This window comes from Sycon ciliatum, chromosome 2, assembly GCF_964019385.1.
Source record: "Sycon ciliatum chromosome 2, ocSycCili1.1, whole genome shotgun sequence".
Classification (NCBI taxonomy): domain Eukaryota; kingdom Metazoa; phylum Porifera; class Calcarea; order Leucosolenida; family Sycettidae; genus Sycon; species Sycon ciliatum.
The window spans coordinates 21310847-21333599 of NC_088644.1; the positions used below are offsets into that span (position 1 = coordinate 21310847).

Below are 22753 nucleotides of genomic sequence, written 5' to 3' on the forward strand. Positions count from 1 at the left end.
AGTGGTCGCCTTGACAGGTTTCACCGGTACTGGATACGTTACTATCAAGAGTATACTCTTGGACTCTTGGTACTATTTTAGTAGTCTGTGCTGTCTCTACAGCCCAGGGACCAGATACGTACAGGTTCCTGCACGAGTACGAGTATGAGTGACTGGAATGTACTAGTATTTCCCGTGTGCACCCAAGCCAAAGTCTAGCATGCATGCACTCGCACACCATACACTCATGTAGATAGATCTACATAACTACTTGTAACTACTTGGCGCGTGTTTCGTAAATACAAGGACAACGGAAGGAGCGACTAAGTTACTTAGTCGCTCCTTCCGTTGTCCTTGTATTTACGAAACACGCGCCAAGTTCGTGAGCCAATGAACGCACTGGATTCCGTTCCTGTCCGTCGTCAAGTGACGCCGGGCAGTGGATTCCGTTCCTGTCCGTCGTCACTTGACGACGGGCAGTGGATCCAGTTCCATCAACTTAATTAATGTCTTTGAGCAGGCAGGACCGCGCTTTCCAGCCTGCGCAGTTTGATCTGTCATTGGCCGACTCAAAGGCGACAATCACGTGGCATACTGGAGATGACTGTACGACACACACTGATACAGTCTGTAACCACCTCTCATGGAGTGGACCCCCCCCCCCCCCCCCCCACAGTACACTGTCACTGTATTATTATTATTTTTATTCAAACTCCGTTTGACCTACAAAAAGTCTACATACACGTACCTGTATACAATCATACCCATGATTAGGCCTCCGCGGAATGTGCCGGCATAATTTCGGGAATTATCGGTGTGATTTTTAAAACGGGAATTATTGGCAATTTTTGTGGAATAATCGGTAAAATTTGAGCAATGCCCCCCTTTTTTAAATTTTTTTCCATTTATAACACCCTGATTTGTACCAAAAAGCTCATGATCCTGAAGTTGATCGTCCGGTATTTCAAAAAAGAAAGAAAAAAAAAGCTTCCAGCCGAGTTTCACGCGAACCGTGATTTTTTTGGCCGTATAAATGGCAAAAACCCGTACGCGGTACGGTATCTGCAAAAGAAGGGAAGAAAAAAAGAATTATTGCGAGAATTATTGGTGGAATTACGGGAATAATCGGTCGAAATTTTGAGCAATGCTCAAAAGAATTATCGGTAAAAATACGAGCATATTCCGCGGAGGCCTACCCATGATACCAGATACCAAGAGTACATAACCCCTGATGATACCAAGACGAGAGTAGAAGCCCGGGTTACTCTGGTCTTGATGATACATAATTGTAGATCTACGTACATGTAGCTACGTAGTAACGACTAACGTAGGCAAACAGCGTTTGAACCAGGGAGTAGTAAAATACATTACTACTCCCTGGTTTGAACTAACTGCGCCCGAGTGTTCCTCACTGCAAATGACACTCTGTGTCTGTGAGTCTGTAGCTAGCTGTGGTCGCATACCGGTACCGTGATCATGTAGGCTGTATACAGCTGACAGTCTGAGCTGTGTACTTACTGTGTAGTCAGATATGCGTCTGGCCAGTGTCACACTTTCTTCCGGCCAACAACACAACGCTCAGTCAAGCTGCACCTTACTGTTACTTTTTGCAAGACATTGGAGAGTTGCGAGTAGCGTGTTTCGTGCCGCACTTTGTCTTCTTCTCACTTGGTCACTCCTGGACGGTGCGAACTATTACTTGTTCTTAGCGCTATCTTCGGCAAGTGTTTCTGGTTCTGAGGGCAGTAAGGCGAGCAGATTCGTGCCAGTTGGCTGTACTGTGATAGCACTGGCAGTAAAAATCCGGTGTTGACCGTTAGCGCATTTTGAGTTTAGTTCGCTGTGATATCAGTGTAACGGGCATAGCCGCATCATGAGCGAAGGAGAGCAGCTTACGATCTCTCTGTCTGGCGGCGGACCGTGGGGACTTCGCCTTCAAGGTGGCAAGGACTTCGGTGCGCCATTGACCATTGCCAGGGTAAGCAGTAGAGTGCATGCACTCATGTTATGATGTCCTGGGCACTGCAGAGTGCAGTGGCAGATTGGAATGATTTCTAATTGTTTGGACGACAATAAGCACGCACGCTGGTGTTTTTGTGTTGAGGTGTGTTTCTGGGAATTATTGCTCTTGACCTCTTGTTTGTGCGCTTGGTGTGGACGGATACCAGCAGGAGCGAAAGGAAGGACATGGTCATGTCACTTTGAATACTGTCTTTTGAGTTTGCCTCCACAGAACCGAACTGTATAACTATGGTCTGATTCAGTGATTGGTACGTCTTCACTTCAGTCAGTTTAGAGTAGAAAAGGCACTCGGGTGACAGTATGCGTGCTTGCGTGTGTTCCAGTGAAGCGCTGGCTGAATGGTGGGCGAGGTGTTGGGTAACGATCGTCAGCTATTTACTGCCATGCCCCCACGTTCACGTCGCATTCAGCTTGTGTCTTGTGTCCGACGACAATACGTTTTGTTAGTTTGTGTTCAAAGTAAGCAGGTTCCTTGTAGACTTCGAGCCCTTCTTTCCGACATAAACTGATAGAGGCTCGTTGATAGACTTACTCTTGCACTTTTCAGCTTTGTTCTTCATTTTGGTGCTAGTGCTGTGAAGAAAATGTTTGTTCGTTTTTTGCCAGCACCCCTTGTAGACCTAGGCTAACTGAAAAATTGCTTACACTGCTCTGCCCAGACAGTAGATCTACGGAAGAGGCCTAGGCTATAGTAAAAGTGCCGTCACATTGTGCAGCTGCCGTTCACTGGGCCGACAGCGGTGTAATGTAACTATTGACTATTGTTGCGTGTGTACACAGTAGCAGCAGCCATTCGCTATGCATGGCCCACTCATACTGTCAGTTTGGGCCACGGGACCGGGGTGGCGTGCCAGTTTCGTATTATCGGCTATGGACCAGCTCGGCGACCAGTTTCTCTGTCCTGCAAAGATGTATTTCCTACAAACACCATAAGCCTTGCTGAGCTCTTATCAGTCTTAGGGGAAAGTAAGAGCTGGTAGTGATTCTGGTCTGTGGTAGATCTACATGTACATGACAATGAATGACGGTGCCTCCGTAGCTGCGAGCTTGAGTAGACAAAGTGAACTGGTATTGGTAGAATACTCATCCAGTGCCTTTCAGTCCTGTGTCCCGGCAGATAAGAATGGCACAGGCATGACATTGACAAGACCAGTAAACCACTCTGGGGAATACTAGTGTCAACTCCTACTAGAGTCTGCACCCAGTATCGTCGTGCCACAACGACAAACGAGCGACACTACCGCGGCTTTCGGCAGTAACGCAGGATGTGTTGGTTCTAGGACGAGATTCGTAACCTCGGGTACGCTCATGGGGGCAACAGTACTAAACCCGATTCATTTTTTAGTGAATGCCTGAACTAAGTTACTTCAGCCAAAGTTCAGGCGAGCATTGTTACCCCAATGAAGTCTTCAGTCGCCGGACCTGTCTTGTAGTTGTAGTTGTTTTTACTGTTGTCCTGTCTACCTGGCTGTAGCCTGTAGTCGGGTGAACCATGGCATGTGAACTGGGACCTGTCACCATCCTTAGTTGTGGGCGGCGTGACATGCTGTCCTTCACACACCGCGCCTAGTCTCGTGTAGCTCACCACTGTACAGTGTAGATCTACGACATGCCAGACATGTCCAACTGTTGGACATTCCTGGGCCTGGCTGTGCCATTTATGGGGTGTGCTGTGAAATAATTTAACTGAAGCCAACAGGAGATAACATACAGATATTCATTGACATTGTCATTGAGTTCAGACTGTAGACAGGTAGTAAGTGTCCAAGTGTGTGGTATGGAGGTAGAATCAGTTTGCAGTATACAATGTACAACAGTAGAAGTGAAGTAAAATGTGTGTAGATCTACATCACGCAGTTTCAGGCTTTCAGCTTCTGTTCAGTCAGGCAAGGGCATGTCACCCGTACCCGTGACTGACAATAGTCCACTGCATATCAACTACTTATTTAGACTAGTTACAGTGTATTAGCTTTCTTCATTCAGTTTTGCTGCACCACTCCTATTCATTTGTACCTGCCTGATTTGGTCGTGTGCTACTGTAAACCTTTGTCAAAGGCTTTGAGCATTGATCCTCCCAGGGTTGGCATTGAGCTCAGCTCTGTACATGACTAAGTCAGTATAGGTTATGCGATTACATCATCAGTTGAGGGTTTTTTGGCAAAACGGCGGCACACCGTAGCTCCCATAAGTGAATCCGCCGACTCCTGCTGTGTACTTAGTGCCTATGCATAAGCAAATATTCTGGTTCTCCACCATGACATCATCATTTGCACAACCTCTACAGTTCTTGCACCTGAACCTATCCAACACGACATCCAGAGAAAAAATCATGGTAACTGGATACTCCCAGGGTTTCGATGATGATCATGAATGTATCCTTGTGTATTGTGGATTCCCCCCCCCCAGGTAACACCAGCTGGCAAAGCGGACAAGTCTGGCGTAAAGCCAAATGACATCCTGGTATCTATAAACGGAACATCTACGTTATCCATTCCACACATTGACGCACAGCAGCTGGTGAAGAGTGCTGGCAAAGCTCTGAAACTTGAACTTATCCGGTGAGCTAATCTTGACGTTAAGCGGGTTACCAGTAGCGATGTATACTTACAGAAGGAAGTGAATGGGAGCAGTTTGTTCTAAGAACACTTTTGTTCATTGTTACATCACAAGTCTGTGGGAAGTTCATCATTCCACTGCCAGCACCTCTGGATAAATATAAAATTGAATGCCTGCTGGCCGATTTGCTAGGTGCCCCTGGTGCCGTCGATTTATTTGATGTATCATGTCTAATCTCTTCTGTTAGATGTACCTGTTACTACACCAAGCTCTTTTGCCAGCTTAGCTGCAATTCGGGCACATGCATGTAGTTGGTGCCAGGGGGTTCTTACTAAGATATGTATGTACAAGAAGGTCCGCAGACTGCGTCCTTACCAGATGTGCCGATGTACTCATATTTCATGGTGCCACTCTGGATCTCCCTTTTATTTCCTGTCACTGCATTAGGGGTCGTGACTTGGTTGCACACCCGCTATCTGTTCCAACTTCGTCAGCAAGCTCAGCCAGCTCCAGCCCTAGACCATCTTTAACCGGCCGACCAGGCCCACCATGGCAGCCAAGGCGTGAATCAAGTGGCCCGGTAGGATTACATGCTAAGTTGTCTTCTAGCAGAACCAGTCTACGGTGACCACTCAATTATTTTATGTACTGATTGATGTACTTTGTGGCCAGGGGAGGTTTGACTATGCCAAGCTGGCAAGTTGTGGGCCACGCTGATAACTGATCCGGCTCTGCTGTTGTAAATTTAAAAGGTTTATGCTCTATGTACAATCATGTATAATTATATGTACTTCCTCCGCGTCATCGAAATTGTCGCAGTTTGACTAGTGACTTGTCACTTGTTACTGACAACTCCATAAGCTAAGCCATTCAAAACTTATTACACAGTATGATAGTCTGAAGACTAGAGTAACGTTCCAGGACAGTTGGACTGAGAGTTTTCATGCAGAGATGAAGTCCTCGTCGTCGCTGATGTCAATGGACGCAAAAATTTCGTTCCGAAATATTTCAAGGAAGGTTGAAAGTTGGTCGCGCCTCATCTCAAACGCTAGCCAGTGCAGGCTGTCGTAATAAAACGACTCATCCGTGTTCCATTCCCGTGCATGGTACATGTATGGTGCGACGGCACAATGACAGCTGTCGCAAATCACACTGAGTATTACACGTGTTTTTTGGTGATTCCTGGTTAGCTGCTAGCTTTTCCCTACTCGAAGTTGTTGCCGCCGCGAAATCTGGGGGTTTGTGTTCGTCCTGGCGAAAACCGTGTTTTGATCCGTTGAGGGAGACGAGAGATACAGTGCGAAGACGTACGATCTGTCCGAGAATCGGCGAAGAAGAAAGCTTCGCAGACTACCCGTAGTGGTTGGGAACAGAATGGAACATATACCAGTCGATGCCTGTCATGGTAGGGATGACTGCTACGAAGTTTTAGCCCCATGCTCCCCAGCGCTTTTTAGCGCCCGACGATAATTACCAAATTTCATCGATTTTCCATGTGGATCAAAGCATAGTCTCCTCAATCTTCTCCAGTCGAGCAGAGTCTGGACGATACAATGTCGAGACGCGAAAAGAGAACATGCATGAACACACAGGAGCATCACATGCAGCTGCATTCTGCCTTGACGAAGCTGAGAACAACACCAGCACCACGCATTTGGAAGACATTTCGAAGAAGACGAAGAACTACATATCCGCGTTCAAAAAAGCCTCTGTACTGCGTGTGTGCATGCAGTATGCATGCATGCATGCGCGAAGCACGGGGTCCGCGGATCAACTTCGTTCAAAAATCATTGTGCCACACGGGTTGTATGATTTGTGTGCGATCATGGTCTTTCTTCTTGACAAACAAAAGTGAAGTTTTTCGATCTTCAAATCGCCATAGCGTCCTTGTCATGACTCCAAATCAGCTGAAACTTTACAGGAGGAATGAAAATGCCATGCTGAATCGATTGGTACCATTTTCGAAGGGTTTCCTTGAAAAATAAAATTTAGCCTGCACTGGCTACAAACGCTTTGACTTTCTCCACAGGACAAGAGCTGCTATGCTTGTCGTCTGCTAGCTCTGGATGATTTCTACTTCACCACCAACGAAGCCTAGTAAGAATACACGATCGTTGCGAGGTCGGTTGATTACCGTCGGCGGAATCACCTCGATCTTGAAGTGAACTGTTTTAGCCGTGGCATGCCCATTTATTTTAGCTGTGTGGTCACAGCTCATGCAGGTAAGTGTACTATCACGTCCAGCGCGCCCTCTTTTTCAGCATCACTGCCCGGCCCTGATTCACTGGTATACCATGGTACGGCACCTGCGCGTGCATCACTAGCACTACGTGTAGACTCTACACGGCTCTTGCAGGTACAATCATGTACTGAGTGTCTCGGCCAGAGCGACAAATTTTATCGCTGTTGCAGGCGTTTAGTTTGCTGACCCCTCGATGTTTCTCCAAGCGCTGCCACTTAGTCCACGAAGTCATTCTCACCCCAGCTAAGGTAAAACAGTGATGAGGCTTGAGTGAATGGCCATAAGCACGAGAAATGTGCAGGCTGCAACGCCTGACTGATCTCACCGAGTCAAAATTACCATCGCAGCGACATCAGCGAAGAAATTGCGTCTAGTTCAAAAATTCCAGCTTCCAATAACAGAAAATAGAACTTTGCCGTCACCCTATACGGTCATTTAATAATAATAATACTGATGACCATCGCCTATGTCCAATTCCTTGCCTCTGGTACGAGTGCTGGTGAGTAAATACCCCGTTTTATATCAAAGTCAAACTGCGACAATTTCGATGACGCGGAGGAAGTATGTAATGTATGTATGTATGTATGTATGTATGTATGTATGTATGTATGTATGTCGGATTTATGTATGTATGTAATGTATGTATGTATGCATGCATGTATGTATGTATGTATGTATGTATGTATGTTGAAGGGCATGATGTACTCAGTGTCTTGTGAGGTGGTGTACACATGCTCATTTTCTTGTGTGCTGATGGTGGTATTCAGGCGGATGCTGTGGACGAGTTACCGCCACCACCTCCATTTGTGACGGATAGTGATACATCGGGTGCAACTAGCAAGACCGTGTCTCCGCAGCCACCGCCCCAGCCAGTGACGCCATCACATACTTGGAGTCAGGTTGCAGACGGTCCCCAGGAGCAGAAATGCCCTATACCGGGTGAAGTGGCGGACATTGCAGCCAGGTGTGCTAATCTCATATACAATACTGTTGCTATGATGGACTGAATCCAGTGCATTGCATTGCATAGGGACCATAGACGGAAGTGCATTTCCGAAAATCTAGCCATGTGAACTTGACTGACCGCCTGCATTCAGTATAGGCTATGGATACCTCGGGAAAATGTTTAGTCCAATAAGAGAGGTGTTCAGAGACTCGTTTGTTTCCTACAAAGCGAGTCAATGAGTCAGGGTCAGAGTCTTGTGAAAATCTCATAGATTAGATTCGTAATACACGAGTTCGGGCTCTTTGATTCGCAAGTAGCGGCTCCGAGATCGCGCTGCCGCAAATAAGGGCACGCCACATCAAAACAAGAAGTATGATCTATTACCCGCATATTTACACATACCGTAAAGTCGCGGATAAAAGCCGGGCTTATAAGCATAAGCCGCTTTCTGCATCAGGCTTTAAAATGCAAACCAGGCTTGTATGCAAACCATGCTTATATGCACCACTGATATTTTTGCCAGGCTTCTACGCGCAAAACGCGTAGATCTACCACTGACTACCGGTATGGCGGCAGTTTTACTATGGACCGTACATAGCGCATGCACTCTTGACCTACCCGATCCACGCTTGCATAGAAGCCAGGCTTCTACGCGCGACAGGCTTATATGCATTTGACCCGTTTGATTTTCTGGCTTCTATCCGGGATGTGCTTGTATGCAAACCCGGCTTTTATCCGCGACTTTACGGTAATGATATTTCTTAGAACTTAGCAGTAGCGGCATCTAACAGTAGACGTAGAAATAGCATTTCTTAATCTGATGCAAATGTTGTTATAAGGGTAGGTCGATTTTTTGAAAAGCACATAACCACCAGGAAAGCTGACAAAGAAAAAAGAAAAAAAAGAGAAGAGAGAGAGAGAGAGAGAGAGAGAGAGAGAGAGAGAGAGAGAGAGAGAGAGAGAGAGAGAGAGAGAGAGAGAGAGAGAGAGAGAGAGAGAGTGAGTGTGAGTTGGGGTACGGTTAGGGGAGGACAAGACATTGAATGGTGGTCGCCACAGTAACAGATAGTAGCAGTGCTGGTGAGGCTACAGGCACTCCACTGACCTGTACATGATACACTGGTGTCACAGTGGTGTGTTCTGTAGGCCAAGAATGCAGTAACGTCTGAGGAAGCCTGTTACACATACAGTGTGTACATGTATTTCAAGTACAAAGTACAATCAGTTACATGTTCATCATAGTTCATGTACCTGGAGATGAATGACGTATAATGTGCAAAAGCATAAGACGTGTTTGAGTCTTGCGTGTGTGTATGCACGACAAAACTACGTAGCATGTGGACAGAAGTTGTGCAGGAATTTTTTCAAAAGTGGCATCCATCCAAGCTGAACACTTAAAAGTTGCCATGCAAATGTTCCCTTGATTGTACATGAAGGTTTTGTTGGTGGTCGGCTTCATTAATAATTGCATTAATTTGAACAGGACAGAAGCACATATGGGTTTGTAACCTTCATGGTGTTTGAACAGTCTGTGCTTTTGGTACTATGTGTGTATGTTTGCGTGCTTTGTCCAGGAAAAGTCAGTCACCGAATGATGGACGACGCGTATCCAAGGTGATCATTGCTACTGCTCATGTAGAAATACTGTACTTCAATGTCCGCATTGCCCTCGCACATGGTGTTGCGTAGTGCGTACATATTGCTATATGGCTTCATACTTGTCAGGATGTGTTCGTGCTAATCTGTTTTCAGTGCTACTAGCATAAATCATTGCAACGGCTGAGATTGTCTTTGCTGGAATATATGTTTTTGTCATGTTTCGCTTGCTGCAGGATGAGGATGTTGTACTCGGGGGCGCTTTCAAGCGTCTGCAGAGAGAAGTCGAGAATATGGAAGTTGGAGATGGTAGGTGTGGTGCACATGGCAATAATGCGCTATTTGATGCATATGCTAACTCAGTACTACTGTGTGTGATGTAGATACCACAGCGGCCAAGCAGTCCTTGATGGAGTCAGGGTTGCATGCAGTAATTTCATTGTGTGGCACATGCGCCTTAGATAAACGATCAAAATCTGATGTCCAAACTCTGGTTCTATTCTGCACATATGCTTTCTGATCACCCTGCAGAGCCTGTGCCGAGTGCACTAAGCCCAGGGGCGTCCAAAACGTCTTCTGCCTCAGTGTCGACCGGACGCCGCGTTAGTGGCCCTAGCACCGCTAGTCCTGCGTCCCAGCCGCGGGCGCACCATTCTGGTGCTAGCCCCGTAACTGCACGGGGTGCATCGCCAAATAGTGGTGCTGCTGCAGCTCGAGCCACTGCATCACCACCTGCCAGAGCTGCTCCAGCAAATGGTGGTGGCGCCTCACCAAGCGTCAAGATGAACTTAGCTGCCAATCTTGCCAAGCTCCAAGCCTCGGAGCAGCTACAGTAAGAGGCATCAGAGACAGGAATTGTAGCTGACAGCTGTAGTGAACTAGTAATCACTTTTGAACTGGGCATAACTAATCCATCTTTGATCGTATAAGCAGTCCATCTTCCTGTATCGGAATGTTGGTTAGCACGAGCAGCAGTTGCATGGTGAGAGAACTGCACATGGGTTTGTGTGGTGCAGTGGATGATGTACATATATGTGTTGGAGACGGTGAGAGGGTGCATCACTTCTGTGCTTGTCGTGCACCCATGTCAGCCTGTATTTCATCTGTGGTCTGAACTGCTATTGCCGGTCCTGTCCCTCGTTGTGTTTGCATTTGTTCAGGAAAGAGCAAAAATCGATGACGGATGGAAGATCTGTACCTCGTGATGATGCTGCGAAGCGAATTGGAGTGGCGTCTAGCCGAGTGCCAGTTTGCGGTGGCTGTGACTCCCCTATTGAGTAAGTTACCATGCCTAGCACTGTCTTGCTCCTTCTTGCCAACTGCATTTCACCACCCTGTACTAATACAGCTGCACACACGAGAAATGGTACTGCTGCATTTTTACCCGTTATAAGTCGACATTCTACGCCCTGAAAACCGAACTAGGAAAGGGGCAGCGGACTTACACCATGGTTTAGCCGCCATTGAACAGGGAAATTCAGGCCCCAAGTATATAGGGAGTCGACGTATAACCGAGGTCGACTTGTAACTGGTGAAGTATGGTATTCCTGAGTAATACGGTGCATGTGCATGTGTACAACACCCTTTCACTTCCTTCACTTCCTTCAAGGTGATGATTGTGTACCATGTTCTGTGTCATTGCTGTGTACATCACGCTCCGCTGCGCAGTGGTCCGTACGTTCAGGCTGTTGGAAAGCAGTGGCATGCCGAGCACTTTGTCTGCTCCTCGTGTGGCACGCAGCTGAGGAACTGTCCGTTTGTGGAGCACGAAGGAAAGATGTTCTGTGAGAAATGCTACACGGAATACTTTGCCTCGCGCTGCTCCGTATGCAGTAAGACAGTAAAGGGGGTAAGTGAGCTAACTGCTGAAATGTACCAACACAATGACATTATAGAGAGATCATCCACAATATGGAGAGATCATCCTTCCATATTATGCTTTCACTTGGAATTTGATTTCTGATGTCATTGGACAATAGAGTTCCGAATTTGGAAGCATGGCAAACTGTACTAGAGGTTATGCTATGACATCACCAGGTGAGATGCTTTGGTGAAGTCGTGGCACAGCGCGGCTAAGCTGACAACTCAAGCTGCACACATAGCGCCCATAAGTAGTTCCGCTGACTCACCCCATGATATCATTCACATAGCCTCTATAGATTTGTGCCGCATTCACTGTACCGACCGTGTATTTCTGCTCATTTGATGCTTTTTGGCCGTGTCCAAACGTCATGTAGTAGATCCTTAGTGTTCTGGCAATTGTACTCAATGGTCCCGATTCGTTCAAGTTTGTGAGGTTTTCTTGAGTGGTGTTGGTAAGCAGTTACGTGTTCGATCCATCGTGGTTATTGCGGGCATGCTGCATTCACATTCTCTACCCGTCTTTTTCTACCTGTCTTTGCTAAAAAAATTCTACTGCTCAGTGATAGCTAGCTTCGGTGTGACGTGCTTGTGGCGTGAGTTTGAAAGCAATTCATATGATCCTGACCTGTGCGCTCTCGCTCTCTCTCTTCCTATCTCCAATGTAGGAGTGTGTATCAGCGGGCGGTAAAGAGATGCACCCGGCGTGCTTTCGCTGTGTTCGCTGCGGAAGTAGCCTTGCTGGCCAGGGTTTCCACGAGCAGGATGGCAACTTCTACTGCAGTGATGATTATGAGGCACTATTCTCTGTGATATGTACGGGCTGTGAACAGCCAGTCAAGAACAATGAGCTGTGGGTGGAAGCACTGGGAGGCCAATGGCATGAGACTTGCTTTTTATGCACGGTAAGTTGACTGAGTCACAGTTATCGGCGGAGCATGATCAAATGCTTTAGAGAGACGGAATGATACAGGTAGCCGCTGCAACATTTTCAAACAAACCGAAACAAACAAAAAAGTGGCCGCTTTGAACCACTAACAATACATCCACATACACACACACACACACACACACACACACACACACACACACACACACACACACACACACACACACTCAGACATGCCCATCACGGAAGCGATGATAGCGAACAGCTATGTTAGACATAGCAACACACACACACACACACACACACACACACACACACACACACACACACACACACACACACACACACACACACACACACACACACACACAGTTTGAAGAGTGTTCAGGCCCGCCAGAACTGTTCCGGTTGGTAAAGTCATCACCGGACCAACTTTGTGGCCACATACTAGTATGCATGTATGCATGTATGCATGTATGCATGTATGCATGTATGCATGTATGCATGTATGCATGTTTGCTGAGGAGTGTGCATGTCACCACCATTACAACTATGAACGACTGGAGTATATGGAGTATATGGAGTATATGGCAGGACCAATTCAAAACTGCTTCCGGCAGTTATTGTGAAAATACAAGCAAATTGATTGTTCTTCTTGTATCTTCCCATCTCTCTTCCCCTCAGGTGTGTCACAAACCACTGCAAGGAGGTAGGTTTTTCGCCAAGCTTGGCCGACCCTACTGCAAAGACCATGCTTGAATCGAATTATTCATGTTTATGTTTTTCTCTGCTATGTGCACACCTCCCCCCCCCCCCCCCCCCCCCCATGCAGCTATCATTCTGATATTGCCTTTACCCGCAATCTGGCACGTCATATGGTTTTTTTGTTCTAGCTCCATTTGAAGAATATTCCAGTAGGTAGGACATCGCAGGTTTCAGGCACATTCCTTATTTCATTCTATTTCAAGATTTCACAATTTTCACTTGGTGCAATTATCACCACTAGCTACTAAACTGGCAATAGCAGCAAATTTCAGCAGAATTGATAGGTTGCCATTGTCATAGATTGTACTAATTGTTCTGTAATAGTAGCCCATCACTATTGAATATCATCTGCATTACGATGATGAGAGAGCTCTTTCCTATCACTATTTTGTTGTGTATGAATTTGGCAGTAAATGCATCATTCCGGTCGTATGATATGCGCATATCTTCCTCAGTCAGCAGCCAGCACCTAGAATTTCAGAAAAGTCACAACAAGAGAACTGCATGGAACCGGAGGCCAAAAGTGAAACCCTGCCAAGGACACGCGGTACAAACTCATCTCCAGCAGCGATGTTGACACTAATAAAAATAATTCCACCCTGCATGGAAGGATGATCTCTTCCAACCAAACCTTTATGCAGTCTTGATTGTAAAAGTACTAGAAGTACATGTAACATGATGCAAGGTACGTTCGGGCTTGATTGGAAATTTTTATTTCCATTGCTATCAGGTTCGGCCTCATTTCCTCTGTGCTGCGCTGATGAGTTCAAAAAGAACGAAACAGCATGCTGTCCGCAGATTGAGTGTCACATGACTTGTAGTATAGTCTTGTATAGTATAGAGGATTAGAGGATTCGAGTAAAAGCCTTCAGCAGGCGGCATATGGCAACGCATTGACGGACCCGGGGTTCACGCCACACAAAGAGGAAGCCCATTTTTGATACTGCCGGGACTACATGTACAGGAGAACCCGCGGGCCGATGGCCGATTATCCGGGCATCAACTATCCAGATGATCAAATACCGTACACGCTCAAATACAATAAAAAGTCTTAGGGTGTCATCGATTGGCGAATCTGGATTGAGTGCGAGCAGTTGGTGTGGTCCAAGCGCTGCTCGCCCAATCGAACAAAGCAAGGGTGTAGTACGCCAATGGTACGCATATCGTACAAAGATTCTGTGAAAGCTGTCAACAAACATCAACGTCCATTTCCACTCCAGCCACTCCCAGTGTGGGTGCCGGTGTGGTCGCATTGCACTATAAGTACACCTACTCCGGATTTGGCCAAACGATCATGCTCACTCGGAGCGCACTTGCTCGGGATTCGCCCAATCGATCATGCCCTCGATCATGCCCTTAGGCTGTGATTGTTTGGTCAGATCCGGATCCACTGGATCTGCAGTGATTGATTGGTCGAATCCGGATCCAGATCCTTCGGATTTGGATCCGAGCAACCCTGCCCCGGGAGCAGGGTTGACTGGATCCATCGGATCCAAATGTGACCTTTATGCGTATATGGCGGGTAAAAATCATTTTTGTAGTCATTGTCGTAGGACTACAGTCCATTCAGAAAAAGATGAGCGCTGGCTCTGGAGAGCTCCCGTGTTTGGCGATTTTGTGGTACACTGTGCAGTGCCACATGATTCGAAACTTGAAAAAGGGTCCAAAAAAGGCACCTCAACTGGGGTTCGAACCGCAAATGACTAAAACCGAAATAATGTTCCTTCCCCCAATCTCATCCATGTCACTTTTACACCATCCTGATTTCCCAGAACCCATAAAGGTTGTTTCCAACCATAAACACCTGGGAATAATGCTTGATGATCGTCTCTCTTGGTCTTTCCATATTGATGCTCTTTGCAGCCGTTCAAGCTCTGCCCTAGGTGTTATACGTCCCCATTGTTTCCATCTTCCTTTCAAATGTAAAATTTTGTTTTACAAACTGTACATCCTGCCTCTTTTCATGTACGCTGCTGTTAGCTGGTGTGGCTTGTCCTCGGTTCTTGCTGAGCGTCTCGAAATCCACCATAGAAAACTTCTTCGTATCCTGTTTAGTCTACCCCCTCTCTACTCTTCTGCTTCCCTGTATGTCCTTGCAAATGCTTGCCCACTGTCGACCCACCGTCAAAAATTAATTTGCACTTTTGCTCACAAATTTAAACTAGCTCTACATCCTCCTCATCTAAACGTGTATAACTGGTTCCGAATCACAGATGGCTCCCAGACAAGATGCTCTGTTGCCCTCCCCTTGGCTAAAACGTCCTCCCTTGTACGCTCTCCACTCTTTGTTGCTTACTCTGCTTGGCTTGCGCTGCCCGCTACTACGCGCAATGCCAGTACCCTGGACGCATTTAAATCTGCTCACTAGATTCACCATCACCATGCTTCTCCGTCTTGACCATTACTTTTCTTCTTTTCTTCTTTTATTCACCATGGTTGGTTAACACCCACATCTCCCGTACTGGCTGATTTTCTTCTCATGCCATGAGGTGTTGTCTATAATAATAATAATAATAAATGTACTGTTATGCAAGTGGAGTGAACGGCCTGGATTTTCATGGTTTTTACCCAATTCAGTGCTTTGGGGGCAAAACCTGGCCGAAATCCTATTCTTGTTATGGCTTGCTTTTTGGAGAATAGACTTCAAAAACACAATTGGAAGAACATTCCATGGGGGATAGCCAAAAACATTGTCACGAAAAAATTTGACCCGTTTATGGCCAAAAGCTAGGATATCATCTTTTTCGTACTAAAAGTCAACAAGAGTCGACTACAGTCCATTCAGGACTGTAGTCGACTTTTGTTGACTTTTAGTACAACGCGCGCGATCAGTACAACTTTTGGGTAACCTGTCAGCGCCATTTTTTACTTCGTCAACATGGCAACAGCCAAGGTCCAAAAACGTGATTGGTTGATTCTGAAGGATCCGATGGATCTGAGATTTTGGATCTGGATCCGGATCCGACCAAACGATCATAGCCTAGGCTTCTTGACATTACCTTTTGGAATGTATAGATTTGGGTTGTGCTTGCGGATGAAAACAGCTTCTAATACTTTCAGTTCACAAAACCTGCGAGCACGGCACAACACAGTGAAGCATGAGTCATCATACACTGAACGGCGCTGATGACTATTGGACAAAAGGTGTTTCGGTTGCTGACCATTTCCTTGTGCTCTCACCTTCAGTCTGCTCCTCCTCGTCCTGGTTGTCCATCTCAGCCTCTCCTGCACTGCTCTCGCCCTCCTCGCCCGTGGTTTCTTCAGTATCGCCTCAACGTCATTGCTTTGTCTCTGCTTTCTTCAAGTCCATCTCAGGTAGAGGATGTCATTATTGTGGAGCGAGTCATACGTCACGTTACTGGTCTCCGTACCGGCGCTAGGCCATGTCCTGAATTCTCACACAACCGTGCAGGTTCCAACGGTATTGGTTTTGTTCCGGGCACTGGGAGGTTTGTGCGGCAGGCACCTGTTTACGGGGTCGACCTCGTCCAGGTCGCTGAGCTACTGTACAGTAGAATGCCGATAATCCAAACTGAAACTCCAGGGAGCAAAGTTAAAGCGGCCTCACACATTTCGCGACACGTGTTTTGTGATGTGAAACCTCCCTATTTGCGTGTTAACAGTTGAAGTGCTGCATATGATGACCAATTAGTCTGTTTTTGACTCACCTCGAGTTCGAAAGTAAGTTCTTTGGTTGCAGGTACTAGGTACTTAGCGGCGGTACCAGTGCCAGTGTGTATGATAGAAAAACTTCACCCGAGCAGTGGCCAATATCTGAAGGAAAGGAAGATAACATCGTAGACAGCGCGAGCGACATGCTGTTAGTGTCGGTGCACTAGAGGTTGGGACGTTACGACTTACAATGTACATTTCCGAGTAATGTTACTTCTCCGAGGTTTTAATACTCAGGAAAAAGGACACACTTCAGGCTCTTTACGAACATCTTGAAAGTTTTTGGTTTCACTAGTATTTTCAAGCCTTATCCGAGATGATCAGGAGAAATACAGGCAAAATCAACCGGAATGAACAAGGACAATGGATTAATGCAGCGGAGAGCTTTCTCCGAGGTTTCCTTACCAATACTTGAACTGCTGATGCGTGCTCGCCTGCTTATACGCGTTATCCGACCAAACGAAACAAAACATGCGATACCGGGAAACAAAACCGTTGCTGTGGACGGGCGTTGAACGGCCTAGTGTCGGAAGGCCTGAGCCTGCGGGTGCAGGAGGTGAGCCAGGAAGTAACTCCGCCAGTAGGCGGTCGGATGCGACCGTTGTCATTTGTGGGAGCCCGAACGCAAATCGTCCCGTAGGAGGCTCATCTGGCCACCTCTCCCCGGCTCTGTTCTCCTTCTTCCACCAGAAGCAACCAAAGTGTAATTCCAACAATTTTTGTTGACGGTCAGATTCTGCATTACTGTCGATGTCGTCATGACCAGGTACAGGTACTGAGGACTGAGGTAGATCTGCCGAAGTACTGACGGTGGTGACCAGGGCTTTTACGACTCCCTGGTGGTGACTGTCGGAGGCAATATTCTTCTGTGCCAGTTCCGCGGCTTAGCGGGAATCTTCGCGCCATCGCCCATCGGGTAAGATCTCATTATCTGGTCACCACCACCATGATTACGCCACCCTTGGCTTTGGCATGCCGTGACTGAGTGAGTCGCACAGTTTCAGCGGCCATATCCCGGGGGTCATGTAGATCTTGGACTTGTACCAGGGAGTCGTAAAATACGTATTTTACGACTCCCTGACTTGTACATTGTACATTCGTGTAGTTGGTGTTTAGCAAGAGTTCTGAGTAGATCTACACTACAACTACAAGGTTACATTTTACAGGTGTTTGTTACACTTACTGTAAGACATTGTTATTATAACGAGTCGCAAATTTAACGATTGTCCAAAATTCATAGGTTAGGGGAAGTTAAGGCAAAAATCAAATTTTCACCAGTTGTAGTCTTCGGGGTGCTGAGTCGAATGGTCGTGGTCCGAGGAAGCTGAGACGCTCCCTACTTTGATCCCAATCGAACTCGCGTACTTCCACCGAAACTGGGTGACTGCGCCCTACTAGATGGGGATTTGTACCAGGGAGTAGTACAATACCGGTATTGTACTACTCCCTGGTTTGTACTAGTACATTTTAGTGTCACAGGCACACGTCCGCACCGCGGTGCACCGCCATGCTCGCACATAGTCATTACACACACTGCAAGCACTAGTAACACAAACAGTTGAAAGAGAGCAGTGAATAGAATATTAGTATGAAGCACTACGACCACAAAGTTTACAGCCAATGGCTGAACAGACAGTGGAGAATCAGGACCGGACGCGTGCAGGGTTGCTACACAGTCACCATGGTCACAGTCAGTCATGACATTCAGCCAGCGCACTAGCACTACAGTCAGTGACGGCAGACTGACCATGGCCGTGAACAAAACAAAGCATAGAAAGTAAAAATCAACTATGGAACTGGGCCGGCGGGTGCGTGAGGAAGAAAAGCCAGAACATTTGTAGCAGTGTTAGGTGTGGTGATCCAGACAAGGCAGTAAGGCACTGTAGTCTTAGTGTAGATATGCTCCATGCACTCTCACCGCGGCTAGCCTTACCCCTGTCTTTTAAATATTAAAATTGGCAAATATCACAGGCACTAGCAACAGCAATCAGCAGTAGCATGAAGGAGGGACAAAAAATCAGAACCAGCCGGCTGTGGTGAAAACAGATTTACAAGGGAGGGGGCAGCATCAAGAGAATTGAAGAAAATATTTCTAGTATTTGCATGGCGCACGCAACTGAACCTTAGCATAGCGTTTGCTACGTCCGAGCAACAGCACTGCAGTATTACGGAGGAGGCCCAAAGAAAGTCAGATGGAAAGATGGTCGCCGCACTGTACTCAGTGTCAATTCTTGCCAATACTCGGGACAGGAGCTAGCATCACTTCGGTATTACATAATTATACCGGCAGACTCTACACTACCTTGATGGTACAAGCCTACTGACAGTACTGTATCTGGCCTCACAGAAGAGGCGGCACATGTGGCATTTCCAGATTGTAACGGAGTACGTTGAGGAAATCAGCGGCATGCTTTTCAGAGATGGCCCGTGCATCGAAGCAGTACGACATCGACACAACCGTCTGCACACCTCCAGCGGCGTTGGGCCGCAGCTGTGACGTACCAACAGCCAGAATGGATGCCTGTGGCGGGTTGATAATGGCTGTGAAGTTGGTGATACCAAACATTCCAAGGTTTGATACACTGGCAAGAAGAAGCACAAAGAAAGGCAGGAGAATGCACAAATCATCGCTCACACGCACAGCAACAAGGTTGAAATGTGCCATATCTTGTGACTTACAATACACAGTCGAATCATGTAGAACTGCAGGATTCTTCAGCCTTTTTAAAGGGGAAGTTAAGGCAAAAATCAAAATTTCACCAGTTGTAGTCTTCGGGGTGCTGAGTCGAATGGTCTTGGTCCGAGAAAGCTGAGACGCTCCCTTCCTACTTGAATCCCAATCGAACTCGCGCACTTCCACCGAAACTGGGTGACTGCGCCCTACGAGATGGGGATTTGTATGCAAAATGTCACTAAAAGCGCCATTTCCTTCTTATAAAAGCACGGATGACCGCGATTGGCCCATATGTTGTAGTCTTTTGGACGCTGAGTCAGTCAGGTTTTGGTCCGAAAAGGCTGCGATGCAGCGTTCCTCCTTTATTCCCAATCGAACATGGTTGAACAAGCGGTCACGTGCTCCTGGGTGCCCAAATCACCTGGTCACCACGCCAGCAGGCGACAACTTTCACACCAAGGTTCAACTCGAGTGACAGGACTGCACCCAAAAAAGGTCAAAACAGGCTGTAAGTTGTACCCTGCAGGCACGGTGACCAGGTGACTGGTGTACGCAGGAGCACGTGACCGCTTGTTCAACCATGTTCGATTGGGAATTAGGGGCGAACGCTGCATCGCAGCCTTTTCGGACCAAAACCAGTCGACTCAGCGTCCAAAAGACTACAATATATGGGCCAATCGCGGTCATCCGTGCTTTTATAAGAAGGAAATGGCGCTTTTAGTGACATTTTGCATACAAATCCCCATCTAGTAGGGCGCAGTCACCCAGTTTCGGTGGAAGTGCGCGAGTTCGATTGGGATTCAAGTAGGAAGGGAGCGTCTCAGCTTTCTCGGACCAAGACCATTCGACTCAGCACCCCGAAGACTACAACTGGTGAAATTTTGATTTTTGCCTTAACTTCCCCTTTAATGATTTATATTCAGGTATTTTGGGGTTGTATGGACAACCGGCCACTTGTTTTGTTCCTTAAGGCCGATTCACAATACAACTTCTTGCGACGCGACAAGCGACTTGCGACACATGCGACGAGCTGCGACAGCGACACATGGTTCACAATATTCTTCATGTTGGCGACATCCACATGCACAAGTAGTACTATGCACGTGCACTGCACGTGCACCCAGGGTCGAAACTGTACTCCATTTGTGTATGTCGCGTGTCGCATGTCGCAAAAGTTGAACTTTCCTCAACCTCTGCGACAGGTGCCTTGCGACAGTTTGCAACAGCTCGCGACAGGCAGTTTCTTGCCGCAACTGTCGCAAATCGCGTCGCAGAAAGTTGTATTGTGAATCGGCCTTTAGGGATCGTCCTCAAAGATCAATATTTTTAGAGAAGATATTTGTTCGTTTGGAGGGGGGGGGGGGGGGGCATGTTCGTCTCGTTTTTGTGGAAAAAATATCGAACTCTACCTATGGATGGGCACTGTGCAAACATGTAGTTTTTGACCTATACAAAGTGAAAGTCAACCTCGTGAACATAGCCATGGCAAGGTTGTGCGACCGTGGCAACGTTAACCTAGGTGTATGGTGATTTTAGAGTTGCAGCTGGTCACGTTTGATGAGGAGATTGCACTTGATTAAAAAGTATCGATCCTCTGCATAAACATGACTGTGTATTAGTCCATCAGCCAAGAACTCAGAAGTCGTCAAATTCAAGCACCCTGTTGCACTTAGAAATCGAATACTTGATTTTGGCCTCAATGGGGAGGTTAGGTACCCTGTACACCGAATCCGCAAATAAAAAGAGTAAACGACTTGCACGCTCTGTAGGGGGAAGCCGACAAAGTGACCATTTTTGGCATCTCATCGACAGCCATTGTTGTGCCCTAAACCCAATCTCCAATCAGTGCCATGCGCGTTTCAGGAATGAACTTTCAGATTTTTGTGAATTACGGGAAAAATCTTGCAAATCGAGAAGATTTGCAGTGTAAACCATTGCAGTTTCCGTATTACACGTGTGCCTGGATTCAAATTACAATAAAATTGTTGTTCGCCTAAACTAAAGTTGTAGAGTGTTGTTCCATTACACATCTCTTTCACTGTTCTATTTAATTGAGCATCCGAATACATACCTTCAGGAAGATTACAATGAGCTAGTATTGAACATCATCCACCTTCGGGTTTCCGAAGTGTGCACCCCGAGCCATGTCAAGCAGGTTTGAAGCGTAGTTTTTACTGTTTGACAAAAGTGTGATCTACGCTTCCACCCTGAATGGAATCACCCCGGGAAGGTCCTGATCCCTGGAAAAATAAGGAACGTGGAGAGCTAAAAGTAAGGAATCTGCGGCGATGGATGTTGTACATCGAGTGAATGCCCTGCAGTTCTCTTCTCCATTACGACCAACTAGCAAACGCCATGGCTCTGGATGCTGACAGCAAACAGTTGAAATAAAGGCAAGGCTGCTTTGAACATGTTGCAACCAGGTAGTAGTACAGTTACAGTTGTACTACTTCGAAGTACTATCTACCACATTCGAGATCACCCAAAGAATAAAGCGATTGAATTCAAAATCAAAAAAATTGTTGGGGATCGTCTGAAGCATATTCAAGCGAGGTACAGTCGGGCTTGATGACTGATCAAAGCCCTCGGGCTGGTCCCTTCAGTGGGCTTTGATCAGCCATGAATCCCTGTGTACCTCGCTTGATTATCTACTTGATACCATTGTAGTTGCAAACAAGTAACTACAACAATTGCAGTACAATAGCAAGAGTCCACTCTTGCCAATAGTCATGTAGTTTTTTGAATTAGTTATTTGAAAATGGTGAGCATCTTCATCTTCTTCCCGGTGCGCATGTACACATATTTTTTGAATCTGTACGTGCTCCAAGCCAACTCACCTCTGCTCAAATCGACGGCGATTTATTTCGCGATTTTAGGTCGATCGCCACGGAAAACCACACCAAACGTTGACAAAACTCCACGTTTTTCACTGAAGACGCATTGGATGTCCTGATAAAACGGATGGAAAACCTCGTAATGGCTGATGAAGAAGAAGAAATTTGTCGAACTTCCAAGGCGCACTGTAAAAGGAGTGCAAGAGTTTCGCCAGGGAAAGTAGGCAGGTTGGATTCAGTGATGCTTTTGCTGTCGATTGATGTCAGTTCCAGGTGTTCGATTTGTAAGTGCAACAGGGGACTCACTTTGGCACCACTGGCTGATGGACTATATGTTCGTTTTAAGGGGGGAGGGGGTCTGGGGAGAAATGAACACATATCGTCTCGAAAAAAATATCGATATTTATGGACGGCCCCTTTAATACACCCTTGCTACGGGTCAACTCCACTGTGTGCTGGGCAGTTCACATACCTGATAGAACCACCTTCGAATTCACTTGGCTGCAGAGTGCGGTCGCGGGCTTTACCTGCTAACGCCTACACACACAAAAAAAGAAGAAGAAACAGCACAGACCATACAAGTCCAAACTCAGCACACTACTTCATATTGTGTTTGAAGCAAGACAACTGACAGAGTAACTGAAGAAGACTGTGCTCTACAGGACAAAGGGAAACAGAAAAAAACTGACGGGCGAGTTGACAGGATCCAATGTGTCTG

At 46.7% G+C, this 22753-nt stretch overlaps 2 protein-coding genes and 1 long non-coding RNA gene across 3 annotated transcripts in view; 1 reads left to right on the top strand and 2 right to left on the bottom strand.

The window, feature by feature from the left end:
* Positions 1-1500: 1500 nt before the first annotated feature.
* On the top strand, positions 1501-13273 carry LOC135809172 (PDZ and LIM domain protein 7-like). The gene is made up of 11 exons (XM_065322457.1): positions 1501-1957; positions 4408-4559; positions 5005-5137; positions 7567-7763; positions 9320-9359; positions 9578-9650; positions 9873-10173; positions 10502-10618; positions 11010-11190; positions 11870-12106; positions 12775-13273. The coding sequence occupies exons 1-11, from the start codon at positions 1853-1855 to the stop codon at positions 12847-12849; spliced, it is 1611 nt and encodes a 536-aa protein (XP_065178529.1). The 5' UTR covers positions 1501-1852; the 3' UTR covers positions 12850-13273.
* On the bottom strand, positions 12102-17519 carry LOC135809174 (uncharacterized). Its single transcript, XR_010552172.1, has 3 exons — positions 16933-17519; positions 16524-16629; positions 12102-12181 (listed from the first exon to the last, which is right to left on the bottom strand). It is a non-coding gene; the product is annotated as an uncharacterized LOC135809174 (long non-coding RNA).
* A 566-nt stretch (positions 17520-18085) lies between these two features.
* Positions 18086-22753, bottom strand: part of LOC135809190 (pyruvate dehydrogenase protein X component-like) — a gene marked incomplete in the record, with an annotated part of 32643 nt that continues 27975 nt past the window's right edge. Inside the window, 2 exon segments of the mRNA XM_065322476.1 lie at positions 18086-19109; positions 22508-22572. Coding sequence (XP_065178548.1) covers positions 18869-19109; positions 22508-22572 — 306 coding nt within the window.